We start from the raw sequence: 14,279 nt of genomic DNA on the forward strand, positions 1-14,279 counted from the left end.
TTATTAAATGTAGTTTCATAAAATATTAGTATGAATTTCTCTGTAACTGAATAAGTAGGAAAGGGTGTACATAGAAGATTATGAGGAAGGTCAATATACATAAAGGTTATGAGTAATAATCAGGAGGAGGATACACTGCTTTTGAGTATTTGCTGGTGTTGCCTACAGGTACCTATTCCTCCTTTTTGGAAAAGCAAGACCAACATAATCGTACTGGGGATGAACGTTCACTCCCTGACGTCAGCCTGCGTGCTTCCAGGGAACTTGGTCTCTGCTGCCTCACAGGACAAGATACTCCACGGGGCCTAGAGACAATAATTTCTTCAGGTCGGGGCATATGATCCAGTTCAGTGCTAATAATGACAAATGAAACTCAATTCTGGGCCCTTTGTTCAACTTTTGAGCATATTGAACTTTTCTTCTGCCTTTAATTAGATGCTTAATTTTATCAGGGTGACGTGAGCCTGAGAATGTCAGGGGTCCACCTAAGAATACATGGAGCCTAAAGATAAAGCCACTCGAGAGGAGGCGGACTGAGAGATACATCCATGCAAAGGGGCAGGATCTGAAACCCCATTCAAGCTGCTCCCAGGGGGGCACCTGTTCCTTCTTTTTTGCTTGAGTCAGTTAGAGTAGATGTTCCATCTCTTGCATCTCGAAGAATACTAACTTATTTAGGCATTGTTTGCAAGACAGTGGGTAATCCTGATTTTTCCCAAAGTGTGATTCATATGCAAGGATGAATATTTTTTAAACTTAAATTTTATTTTTTCAATTACAGTTTACATTCAAGATTTTTTGTATTAATTTCAGGTGTATAGTATAGTGGTTAGAAAATCATATACTTTACAAAGTGTTCCCCCTGATGTTTCTGGTACCCACCGGGCACCATACAGTTATTACAATATTACTGACTGTATTCCCTAGGCTGTACTTTACATCCCCATGGCTATATTGTAACTACCAATTTGTACTTCTTAATTGTCCACTTTTAATCCAGCCCCCCCAAGTCCCCCTCCCCTCTGGCAACCATCAATCTGTTACCTGTTGGGTGAACAAATTTTAAAAGTACTAACAGCAATGGGTTTTTTTAAATGTCTAGAAGAAATACATGAATCTAATAACAAATAATATCATTATTTTATGGACATCATTACTTAGTAATGAAACTAAAGTTTAAAAAATTAGTTGAGTAACACCATATATTAAAAAATTAACTAATATTACTAGTAATATACAGATAATAAAAATCCTAAAGGTATAATTGAATAATATAGGAAAGTATGAATTATCCAGAAGTTGGGAGAGAACAATCTGCACTCCTCAGCCTTCTGCATATTGATGTGCCAATTACTTATAACTATATGGTGTGATAAAGTAAATGCTAAACTAAAGTGGGGCATCCCAATCTGGCTGGTGTGGCTCAGTGGATTGAGTGCTAGCCATGCGAACCAAAGGGTCACCAGTTTGATTCCCAGTCAGGGATGGTCTTAAGCCACTGAGCTTCGGAGCTACTTTCGTTGTATAGCAACAGATAACTAACTACTCAAATGTGGTCCCTCTGACCAGTTTTATCAGCACCACCAGGGCACTTATTACCAATGCAGAGTTGTGAACTTGACCCAGACCTACAGGTTATTTGTATGCCCATTCAAGCTTAAAAGGCACTAGTATAGCCTACTTTTAGCTGTCCAGTTCTCAAGTGAAATGAGCAGTCTTGACTCAGATCAAATTCCACCCACACTCTAAGCAAGTCGTGGGTCCGGTGCTGTGGGACTGAAACTCCAATGGCCCTCCTTGTCTATTTGATTACATTCCTTTTACTGGCGTTCCTTCATTCCCAAGAGCTACCCTAAAACTCTTTGAAGGGCAAACCAAATCTTAAACCATTCTAAATTCCTCAAGAACCTTTCATAGAACTGAAGTTTTAAAACTCATAAATAGATGGGAGAAGAAGCTAAAAAGAAAAAAACAACAACACCCTGCTAAAAATGGGAGAGGGGTATTTTATGTCTACTTTTTTATAGATTAAATTTTTAAAAATAATAGTATATGTTTTATAAGGTTTCTTTCTTTTTTGTTTGTTTTACTTTTTTCTATTTAAGCTTTCCTGTGTATCACCATAAAGGCCAGTATTCAAACAAGTGTTAGTAGCTCATTTAGAGAAGTTTCTTACACAACATCATGATACAAGTATGAGCACCAACCACATCCCAGGTGTCATAGTAGGAATGAAGGATACAGAGGTCAATATGAAGACGCAGCCCTGCCTTCAAAGTGCATAGTTCAATGAAAGAAACAGATTTACAAACATTTCACAATAAGAGAAGAAGGCACATATGATTTCATGACTCGTAGGAGCCATTAAAAGTTCCATATAATCAATCCTTTAGTTTACTACTTGAATCTACAATAAAACACCAAGTGTAAAAATCATTAGTGATGGGGAATTCTCTCCCTCCTAAGCCATCCCATTATATGTCTCAATAGCTTAAATTATACTCTTTTCTTACATTGAACTAAGAATCCAAGTCCCTTCTATTTATCGGTCTTAGGCCATTCATCACAGAGGCAACACAAAATGAGCAAAGCATGTCTGATGGCCTTTCTCTCCTGGATGGTATAGAAGCCTATGTGTGAAGAGAGTGGAAATGATAAGAGAGGGACCTGAAGTAATCAAAACGGAGAGTATGCTAAGTCAATTACAAGAACCAAATGAAGAGCAATGAAAAGCAAACAAACTAATAAAATAAGTCAGCACCATTGTGTAAACTTCTTCAGCAGTACCATGTTGACTCAGAACTGAGTACAGAGAAAAGTTTAGAAATCCAGAGCTTGAGCCCAGTGTGAGATACCTCACAGAAACACACAAGAGTGTCTAGATATTAATTCCATAACTACAATTACTTCATGACTTCATGACTACCTACTGTGTGCTAAATCAGGAACACACTTAGGGAAATACTACTAGTCTTTGGAAATACCTTGCTTATAAAATTTCTATTTCATCTCAGTTGAAAAAGCCTCCTAAAATGTCTCGTACGCATAAATCTTCTTTACAAAAAAGTCTTACCTTTACAAACTTTGCAACAGCTATGAGACAAGGTAATCTGTTGAGACTCCGGACAATCCAACACTGGGCAGCCTGAACTCTCAACCAGCTTCATAGTCTGGTCCTGCGAGACAGCAGAAAATAAATGCTTCAAACTTCTTAATTAGGACTTACTGCATTTTCAGATTCGGCATCTGAAAAGGCTCTTCCAACATAAAACTAAAAATTTCATCCTGAGAACCTCTGCATAGGCCACAGCCTCGTTAATGACCTTCAGTCACAGCTGGAAAGCCTTTACAATGGACAAGCAGCACTTGAAAAGCACTTTAAAATGGATACTGCAGCCATATCTACAATTTGCCAATCATAACAAGTTTTCAGGATAATGCTGAAAAATTCTGTTAGTTTTACAACACATTTGTCCATCCAGATGCCAATTTGGGCGAAGATGCAGCTTGAATTAGATCAACAGCTCACTGAAAGAAACTATATATAATTGAGCTTTTTTTAACACTCTCATTTCAAGCTTTTCTAAACTGCTATAGACAGATTATCACATAATATTCTGTGATACATAATATTATGTATCACATAATATTATTCCCAAATATTCTGTACACATAGTCTGGTACAGAATATTTGGGATCCCCCAACAAAACTATAAGGGCGATGAGGGTGGAATTCACATCTCTCGTAAACGAGTCCCTAGCGTATTTTCTGGCATGTAATTGGCACTCAAAAAATCTTTTTAAATGAATGAATGAATCAATGTAAAATTATTATAGTCCTAGCAATCAAAGTAGATAAAATTCTTTTCACGGAGAAAACAAGATACAAAATACTCTTCTCATAAATGCAGTAACCCTGCCCCCAAAGTAAACTTTGGCTTCTATATTTGTCAAGCTCTGACCCTTTAAGAACAGGGTCATTAACTATCTCATATTTTGCTTATCCATACATAAGTAATAAAATGACTATTGGGACTTCCAGGCTTTCATTTCATACTGCTCAATAGCTTATATTTTTTCTTACCATTTCTATAAGAACTGTTTTCATGGAAGAGATACCCATTTCAACATCTCCCTCTTCCTGGCTTATATATGAAAAAGGCCTTCTTCAAATTATCATAATCTCTTATCAAGAAAGTGGCAGGACAATTGTATACAGTGGAGTCAAATGCCAGTCTTCCTCTGACTTGATGGCAGTATCCATTCTGATCTTATTTCCAGAAGCACTGTGTTTTTCTGTGCTACCATTAAAGCCATATACTCCCAGGACACATTTTCAAGGACACAAAACTGACAATAAAGGAACAAAGAAGGACTGGAATTGACAGCCCAGAAAATGGAAGAATAAGAGAGCTGTCAACTATGTAAATGTGTAAATACAGAAGCGAAGGGGCCCGAGGGAGAAGAAACAATGGAAAGTCCTTACTGTCAAGAATTTAGTCAAGAGCTACTGTACAAAAGCTTCTGGCATCCTGGCAGAGCTGTGCTATATAATCTATGGCCACTAGCTCCCTGCAGCCCTTGAACACTGTAAGTATAAAATACCAACAAGATTTTAAAGACTTAGTAGGACAAAAGAATGTAATATATTTCATTAAAAATGTTATATTTATTGATGACCTGTTAAAATAATGTTTTAGTTTTATTGGGTTAATATAGAGAATTTAGCCCAATAAAAATTATGTTTGTTGTTTGCATCATATTTCTATTGGACAGCACAGAACCCAAAGGTATAAAATAGCACTTTTTGTTTGAGTAAATGAAAGGTAACATTTGTTCATTCACCCAATATTTACTAAGCACCCACAGAGTTGTCTAAAGGCACTTCTCACTAAACCAATTTAAAATTAAAGCATTTTATAGCTATTTTAAAATCAAACAGGCAGCTATTCCAGTATATTTCTAAACCACAATGGTCAGTGTGATGGAACACACTGGTCTGATGAAAAAAACTCACACACACATTAGGCAGGGAAATGTCAAATGCCCTCAAGAGTTTAAAATTTAGAGCTGATATTTCAAAGTTAGAGTTTACCATTAGAAAGCAGCTGACAAAAGTTTTCCACTTCCCTTGAGTAACTTTTCTCTGATTCCATTTTTCTCCATGTGGAGTCACTAGGTCTCCCTCCTAAGTCCCCCAATCTTTTAATTGATAACAGGACCTATTCCACTCAAAACAGCGCTGGTACAGGAATGCTGCTCAAGAAATATCCACCTTGCAATATGGCTCAGCAATTCATGTTGATAACACTCCTGTGCCTCAGCCCCCTTATTTTTAGGATGGTAACCTACATCGTAGGCGACCAGGTTTACAGAGGAGCAGAGAGGATACTTTATAATGAGCATCAAGAAATCAGAGCTTTCATTTTCTAGAAATCAAATCTGTCACAGTTTTGCCTCATTACGACTACTTTTTGCTGATCCCCAATGTCTTCCAACATAAGATACATGAAGTATGTAGTTGGCCTTTTTCACATTCAATTATCTTGGCAAAAGTGTTAGGATTTTCCTTTCCCCAACACTTAATACTCATATAAATGTTCACAGTTTATTAGTGGTGCCAGCATAATAAATCACTTATCTTAATTTTCCAAATAATCTATACTAAATCATCCCCAAAACCTACATAGGGGATGAATTCAAAGAAGAAAAATTAAGAATCAAGTGGAAATGGAACCCTAAAGCAGAAACTTTATATATAGACAGTTTTCCATGCGGCTTGAAATATAACATTATATTTTATGAAAGGCAAATATGAAAAGTGTTGTGAAACATATTTAGTTTTTCAATTAGCAGATCAAGAGGCAGAGTTAAAAAGAATCCCATTTGCTTCAGAAACATACTTCAGGAGACCATGGCAGTGGATTTAAAAAGCATTCTCCTTGAAGTCATATATGGTATTCCTCCCAGAAGTACTGAGATTAATGTCACTCTCGTCACCATCAGCAGCTAAGCTTTATTAGATAAGCTTTATGTTTTGTTTCCAGTTGGACTGAGTGATATTTCTCAGGTGCGTCAAGACTATCCTTACCTACTTTGTCTTCCAAACAGAATAGAAGGAGCTGATTCGAACTGGGAAAATATAACTTCATTAAATTTTAATTTGACAAAAGAGCATTTTTACTTATTGGTAAAATTGTTTTACAACCATTAATTTACATGGTTGTAAAATAATGGGAATTTCCATATATTCGAACTACAACTAATATCTTAAACGTTCTCTTAGATGATTTAAAGGTATTGCAATGTGAAGTTTTAAAGAAACATTTACTGCGTTTGCATAACTGGAAGAATTTCGAAAAGCTCATGAAGTTTCCTTACCTTGCACTCATACAGAACACACACTCCAGAAGAGGAATAGACTGTATTTCTTTCTCCTTCAAAGTAGGTTTGTCCTTGAAATTGGCATATTGCTTTGGAATAAAAAAAAATACATTTACATTCATTTTTGATTTTTCATTAGGAAGAATAGCTTAGAAAATGTTCAGATTACTCTGCCACAGTATTTTGAGATTACTCTGCCTTTCCATGGTGTTTGAATACCTATAAACCGAAATTCAATCTAACATATAAGACACATGCAGGCTCAAATTATTATCACGCCCTTTGAGTTCAGAGAGTAAAATAAGGTACAGAGAGGATGAGGGGCAATTGCAAGTCAGAATTAGACTCTGAAAAAGAAGTGTCGATAAGCAGTGTCTCACCCAGTTATCTGCCTGCTAAATGATGTCCCACGCAGGGAATATTAAGCATGTGCTTAGGGCGGCTCCAAATCAGGGTGATGAGACAAGTTCGTTTCATATATACCATTACAGAATTGTAAAGCAAAAAATTGAAATAAGCCAGGCAGTGAAAGACAAATACCATATCATCTCATCTATAAGTGGAACCCAATCAGCAGAACGAACAAGCAAGCAAAATATAGCTAGAGACACGGACAGAAAGAACAAACTGACGGTGACCAGAGGAGTGGGGGAGTGGATAGGGTGGATGGCCTCTTGGCCTGGTTCCTTGGGGGAAAGGGAAAGGGTTGCCAAGGAACATGTGCAAAGGGCACATGGACAAAGCCAACGCAGGGGAGGATTGAGGGTGAGAGGTGGGGATGGCTGGGGTGGGGAAAATGGAGGCAACCATATTTGAACAATAATAAATTTAAAAAATAATAATAATAAAGAAGCTATATTAATTTCAACACATATGTGTAAATGTTCTGTTTTATGGGTTAGAATTATTTTATTTATAAGTACATGTGGGTGTGGCCACCCTATGAGGATGTTGCAATGTCTTATTCTGGGCCTGCCTTGCTTCCAACACAATTTAAAACAGAACTTCAGATTCAGTGGGGAAAACAGTTTTAATTAGTGAAGATGTATAGAAAGTATGAAATGACTTTATGAGACCTCTCAAAATATTTACTTACAACTCACACAAACATTTAGCCAATGGAAACTGCTCATTTTGAAATGAAGGCTTCACGCTACCCATGTTGACTCATCACCTACACAGAGACAGATTCAGCGCGAAGCTAATGAAGCTCAACCTTCAGTGTCAGCCTCTGGCTTAGAGCTCCTTCTAAGACCCTGCACTTGTTTTCATAATTTTGCATCGTTTTCCTTTGAAAGGGCCCTCGACATTGCAGATGCTTTGAAGCCCCATAACACCTGCACCACCTCAAGCTCATGCTTCTGAAGAGCAGTGGAGGGGTCATCTGACAGGAAAAGACACGAACAGCTTGTCAGCCCTACTTACAAAATTCAATTCTCTATTTTAACCACATGAATTTGACAAAGTCAATGTGCATATTTCCCTTTAATTTCATTGTAAGAATAGAAGAAAGGCTTTCTATCTTCAGAATTTATATATTAACATACCTTTAAGTATCAAGTTGGATACAATAATTTTAATATAGAATTAGACATAGTTTTATTAATAATAGTAAATATAGATATGATTGTATAAAAATTTGTATTTAAAATGTAACCCAACATTCACCTTTGCTGAAAAAATGAACTGATTATTTTAAAACTGTACATTTACATAATGGAAAGCATGCATATTTCTTAAATGCCACCCTATAAATGATGTCCTTACTCAGCTTTTATTAATAATTTCCCCGCATAATATATATCACTGGCAAATTGATGTTCAAGTTTTGAATCATGCTGGGAAAGAATACAACTCACTTGCATAAATTTCACTTCCTAAAACTGGCTTGCTCACTCATGAATATTCAAAATAAAACTACAAATTTGTCAGCTGCATACTATCTGTCATACTATGAATAAATAGCGTGTGCATTTACTTAATGAACCTGGCTGACTATAACATATCTCTCTCCAACACATAATTTTTAAGTGTGTTTTTTTCTCTTATACAATTCAGTAACCTCAAAATACCATGATCTGGCATATTGTGTGTTCAATTATATTTAATAAGTACCACATTGTATAAAATAATGAGAATAAATAAAGCCTCCTTACTCCTATTAAACACCTGCCATTCAAACATTTCTAAGACTGTTATACATATACGTTGATAACTGCAGCCCACTTTAAGTCCATGTTGAGAAAAAACCGATGTTCCAAGCCTTTCTTAGAACAGAAGGAAAAGGAAACACTTTAAAAAACACAAGGGTAAGTTCTCCTTATACAATGTCTTATGATAATTTAATATTCATGCACAGCAGATGGACTGCCTGTTCTAAACTCTTAATTCGAGAGATTCAAATAGGCAACTTATGGGATGATAGGGCACCAAATGGAGCTTGGCAGAGCGAGGGAGTTCAAAAACAAATGAGGTCAAAACTGCTTCATTTCCTTCCAAGCAATGAGCACAAACAGGGTGAACTTAGCTTAGGGAGAACCCAAAGTAAGTGACTCTCATCTTGAATTCAGAAAATCCATAATCATTCCTAAAAATACTATAAGGAATCCTGAAAATACCCTTGAGACAGCTCTGGGGCTTACGAATAGATGGAAGGGGTAAAAAATCATTTATTTATTAATATGTATTTATTGATATTACATATTACATAGTGTGTAATATGTTGGTAGTCTCCTAGGTTCCAGGATTCAATGGTTTATCAATTAAAAGTACATTTTATGTACTTTACTATATATATTATACTTTGATTTTTTTAATGAAAATAAATGCAGATTCTTATGTTTAAGGGAAGTAATAACAACATTGACAATGTATTGGAAAAAAGATAAACAAGCCACAACTCATGCCCTTTCTGTGGTAGCTCAGACAGGTTCATACACAGCTAACTACAATAAAAGCTAAATTGAAGTGTTACAATTGAGAAACTCATAAGTTATACATCAGCACAGGAGACTGAGTAGTGAACTTCTAACAGGGGGCGACAAGATCAAGGCTAAGGAAGCAAACCAGGCCTACTGAAGGGCCCAGACTCTGGCAAACCTGAAGTCATCATCACTGTAGACTGAGCAGCAAGGAAAGGAAATGGTTTTACTAGAGCCCAATATGAGCCAGTTACGAAGGAGAGAGAGACTGCCTAGTGAGAGTGCAATTGTGAGACACACAGCTACTGCCAGAAACACAGGCTGGTGCAGGGAAGAAACATGGCCAACTCCCTCCTCCTGCCTTCCAATTTCCTGCCAGTCCTCCCATTGGCAAACCCTACCCAATGCCAGCTGGCGAGGAGACCAGGGTGATACAGTCTGGAGAAGCCTGACTCCTGAGGCACAGAGGAGGGAGGAGAAGGAAAGAAAATGGACCTGGGAGTGAGGGGTATCCAGAAAGAATGGCCAGCACCCCGCACAGGTGGCTGTCATTAACTCACTTTAAACCATGAAGAGGTCTAGTTTACAAGGGTAGGTTGCTTTGAGGGGAATGAGGCAGTGGAACACAGAATAAAATTTTAAGGGAAAAAAATAGAGACGGATACAAAATGCAGATCCACTTGAAGGAAAAATCCAGATAGCTTATCAAAATGAGGTCCATAGGCAGGCAGAAGGCAAGAAGAAGGAACTGAGCCCTGGACAGAGCGAGTGTAACAGGAAGGAAAGCGGAGTAGAGCTGCTGCCCAGTCTTAACCAACACTGCTGATGAAGGTATCAGAAACAAAGCCATGGAGATGATGACAATGATGATAAATCACTGTTGCTGCCACAGTGACTGCAAGAAAGTCTCTAGAAATCCCTAACCGACAGGTACCTGCCTGCTCACCTTTTCCTCACGAAGTGTAAAGTAAAAGAAATCACTTCCCCAACCAAACAACAAAGAAATAATCATTTTTACTATATTGATTTCTTCTTTAATTTAATTGCACTCACATGATCATAGTCAAAGACTTCATCTCTTGCCTACTTTGCACGCCTATGTGTTTGCACGCATACATGTGCACAGCACTGAGCTGAGACCCAATTCTGGATGCCCCAAACCATTTACCAGCTTAAAGCAGAATTCTATCAACTAGGCTACATTTTTAAACATCTATGTTTCCATGATTTATTGAGCATATTTCATTTATATATTACATATGTATTTTAAGATATGAAATTTCTAGGGAAATAGATATTAATTAATGCATTTAGGCTTCTCACTTTGCAGACAAAAAGTTAGGCCCCCATGAAATCAGACTAACACAGAGCACTATATCTATTCTTAAATGATTATTATTAATCAATGTTAAATACATATTTCCTTTGACTGTGATATATGCATTTGTATAATCCACATCACAGTCTAGGTGAATTATGTCACCCAGAGCTGTCCAGTGCATAGACTCTTCAGTCATTGGTGGTGATGTAACTAGAACTTGGGGAGATGCAATAGGGTGATATAACAATTGGTACTGGGGCTATATTAAACATCACTAGTTACATAGTTAATGGCACCATAATTTTTTAAAGATTTTATTTATTCATTTTTGGAGAGAGGGGAAGAGAAGGAGAGAAATATCAATGTGTGGTTGCCTCTCATGTGCCCCATACTGGGGACCTGGCCTAAAACCCAGGCATGTGCCCTGACTGGGCATTGAACTGGCAACCTTTGGTTTACAGCCTGCATTCAATCCACTGAGCTACACCAGCCAGGGCTACCACCATAATTAAGAGAGACTCTGAAAAATCAAGTAATGTAAATTATTTTCTCTTCATCCCCCCCCCATTTTAACAATTAAGAAGAATTAGAAAGATGAGATATATAATGAAGGTACAAATTTGAAAGTCATCAGTTGGAAAAAAAGTGAAAAGTAATTTGTAGCACATATTGAGAAAGAGGTAAGTGAAAAAGGAAATAAACTCTAAAAGTTCTAAATTACATATTAAAATTCTGATTTACTGGTCATTAATGCGGACAGAGAAAATGCAGATCCCTTGGATGAAATTTCAATAAACTTCCACAAACCTTTGTAGAATGGATTATGCAAATCCATAGAAAAATATTTTCAAACATACAAGCAAAAGAACATCATATCATATTTCACTTCAAAACATTTTCTTACTACATATTTAGCTTTTCCTTTTTATCACTGAATTGAAAAACCGTGAGTCCATTTTAAACCTCCCAACTGGCATCAACACCTTTAAAAATGATCCAACACAAAATTAAAAGTTACCAATGCTAAGAAGAAAACCAATATAACTCACATAGGTATGAAATGGGATTTATAATTTCTTTAAAATTTTGTTCAAAAACACCAGGTTATCAGTGATCTTTACATTGTTTAAGCCATCTGTTAAGGACAGAGTTGTATTTAGTAAGCTTTTATATGATGTTCTTTGAAAGCTCGATTTCCTCTGGGAGGGCTTTTAGAGATCCCATGTACAACGGCGATTATTTCATGCTGAGCCAACATGATCTTTGTTAGTGAGATACAAATCAAAGCTGCTGGGTGAAAATATATCTCATTAACTATAATTATTTTTATTTAGGCTTTTAAAATGTGCAATAAATGCATTCCCAAAGCAGGCTAAAACTCTGTGGAGTCAAACAAAAAAAATATCTGAACGTGTTTCAAAATGACTAAAAGACTGCAGCGCACAATCTTTTTTGTGATCTGGACTCACTTGGAATCAGTTCTTAACAATATGATTATACTAAACCTCTTGAGCACTAACTGCTATAAGTTAATTTTTCCCTCCTTTACAATGCTTAAATCTTTTAGAGCACTTAAACACAACTTCCTTTTCTCCAGGAGTCAGTGTCTTATTTGTCTTTGGATCTCATTCAGTACCTGGCACTGGCCCTGCATAATAAACTCTAAAGGTTTGTTGAATTTAAGTTCCCTTCCAGCTTCTTGTTTGATGAAAAGCCTGAAAACGATTTGACTGAATCTCTGATCATCACATTTTGCTTTAAATTTGGCCTTATCCTTTGATTTTGCATCTCATAATAAAGGTTCTCTAAACTGGGTCTCCCAGAAATAGTTTGCCCTTTTGATAACTTGGCAGCTTCCTTTCCACTGCAGTGGAGCTGAAGCGCCTGAGATGGGAGAGGTTTGTCTACCAGTTAATGAAAACGCAGTTGGCTACTGTCACAGCTGCGATGTGCTAAAAGGAATAACAAAGTAGCACTCACAGCGGAAGACAGCTTGGACTGCTTAAGGACAAAAACCTTCCTCCACATAAAACCTGATTTTTTAAAGTCGGTATTATTTAAAGTGATCAGAATTTCACAGTATTTAAATAATGCACAAATTCATTCATTATACATAATTGTTTCCTTTAACTAAATCTCTCTAATTGTTTGGGAATTTAGTTGTTCACAAAACTAATATTAGAGTTTAGGAAATGAGATCATAAAGTATATGTACAACTCTCCTTTCTCATTTCATATATATGATGTCCTTGGGTTTCTAAAGGACCTAGACATGCTTCTCCTAGGGGCCTTAATTTAGGTCAGTAGCCTGTTCTTCCAAAAAGGGAACTGGCCCGTCAACACCATAAATCTAGCAGTAGAGAGACGCTAAGAAGCAAACAAAAATAAGTTCCAGAACAGAAAAGCAGCAAAGATTCTAATACCCTGTCCAGATCAGCCTTTGGGTTAGAGGAGCTACATATTCTGGGAAAACAAGAATTGGATATTCAAAGGATGAGAGCAACAAGGCATATTTTATAGCTAGAAGGAGGGATTCAGTGTTTTTATCCCTAATTTAATTTTACCCATTTAAATCGCAACTAAGTATATTCTGAAATTCTTTTCATTTAGCTACCTTTCAGTCACTGGCATTATTGTTGATCCTGGCTTGCAGAGCATAGAATGAAGTGTCTAAATAAGACAATGTAACCAATTCATTTCCATCTCCTGGTGATAAGAAAAATAAATTTAATAAGTGGAGGTAAAGATTTGGAGAAAATACAGTATTCGCATTAATACCTGAATACCATTAAGAGCAACAGAATGTGAACACAACATGAGGTTACGGGTTTTATCATTTAAAAAGAAAACTGTGTATCATATACAAGAAAAAGTTCACACATTGTCAGTTTCAAAGCCAGGACTAGAATTCATCTGAAAGTCTTTCTGTGTATATTTTCTTACCACTGAAAATCCAATGAACTTGGTCAAAACTTAAACTTCAACTTTGTGAAATATTTTCCCAAAACAACTGGCACCTTTTAGACACATGCTGTTTCAATATTACAGTGAAGGAGAGGAGGTGCTGAACATAGAAATGTGTTGTAAATTGTAAAGTATGATCGTTTTCATTGTAAACCACACATTAGTGCTCAAATAAGAGATAACAAGTAAAGACCCTGAAACAGCAATTGCTCTGGTTTAAAAATAGCTTCTTATGTGTGGGCAAAACATAGAGCAAAAGAATGGGGAGCGGGTAGCTCTCTCAGGAGGACATATTTTAAGTGCAGTTTCCTATGAGGTATATTAATAACTCCTTACATTATACCAAGAACGTGAGCCAGGAGAAGAGAAGAGACACAGGTTAAAGGAAGCCAGGTCAGCAGAGAACAAGAAAGGTAGAAGACACAGTACAATGAGGACACAGAAGGGAGCAGTGGAAGCTGCAGGGACAGAAACATGTTAAGGTACAGTTGAGACGGAGCAGGAGAAAGGAAAGCAGAAGGCAAAATAATTTCATTAAAGACGTGAAGCAAGAGTGGGGATACCCAGTGGAAATGGGAAGCATTTATGATAACCTGCTGTCTGCCAGTCCTTGTCCTAGGAAGGCGCCTTCCCGCCTGATGGAGAATCCAGCCTAGCTCGGGAAACAGATGAACACATGTGCAACTCAC

At 36.9% G+C, this 14,279-nt stretch overlaps 1 protein-coding gene across 1 annotated transcript in view; it reads right to left on the reverse strand.

The window, feature by feature from the left end:
* The window catches only part of NELL2 (neural EGFL like 2), a 334,594-nt gene that overhangs the window by 172,436 nt on the left and 147,879 nt on the right, over window positions 1-14,279 (reverse strand). Inside the window, exons 11-12 of the mRNA XM_037162321.2 lie at window positions 6,382-6,473; window positions 3,074-3,176 (exon numbers count right to left, since the gene is read on the reverse strand). Coding sequence (XP_037018216.2) covers window positions 3,074-3,176; window positions 6,382-6,473 — 195 coding nt within the window. The remainder of the gene's footprint in view (window positions 1-3,073; window positions 3,177-6,381; window positions 6,474-14,279) is intronic.

The sequence above is a fragment of the Artibeus jamaicensis genome, unplaced genomic scaffold (genome assembly GCF_021234435.1).
Source record: "Artibeus jamaicensis isolate MK-2021 breed Jamaican fruit bat unplaced genomic scaffold, CSHL_Jam_final contig_233, whole genome shotgun sequence".
Lineage (NCBI taxonomy): Eukaryota > Metazoa > Chordata > Mammalia > Chiroptera > Phyllostomidae > Artibeus > Artibeus jamaicensis.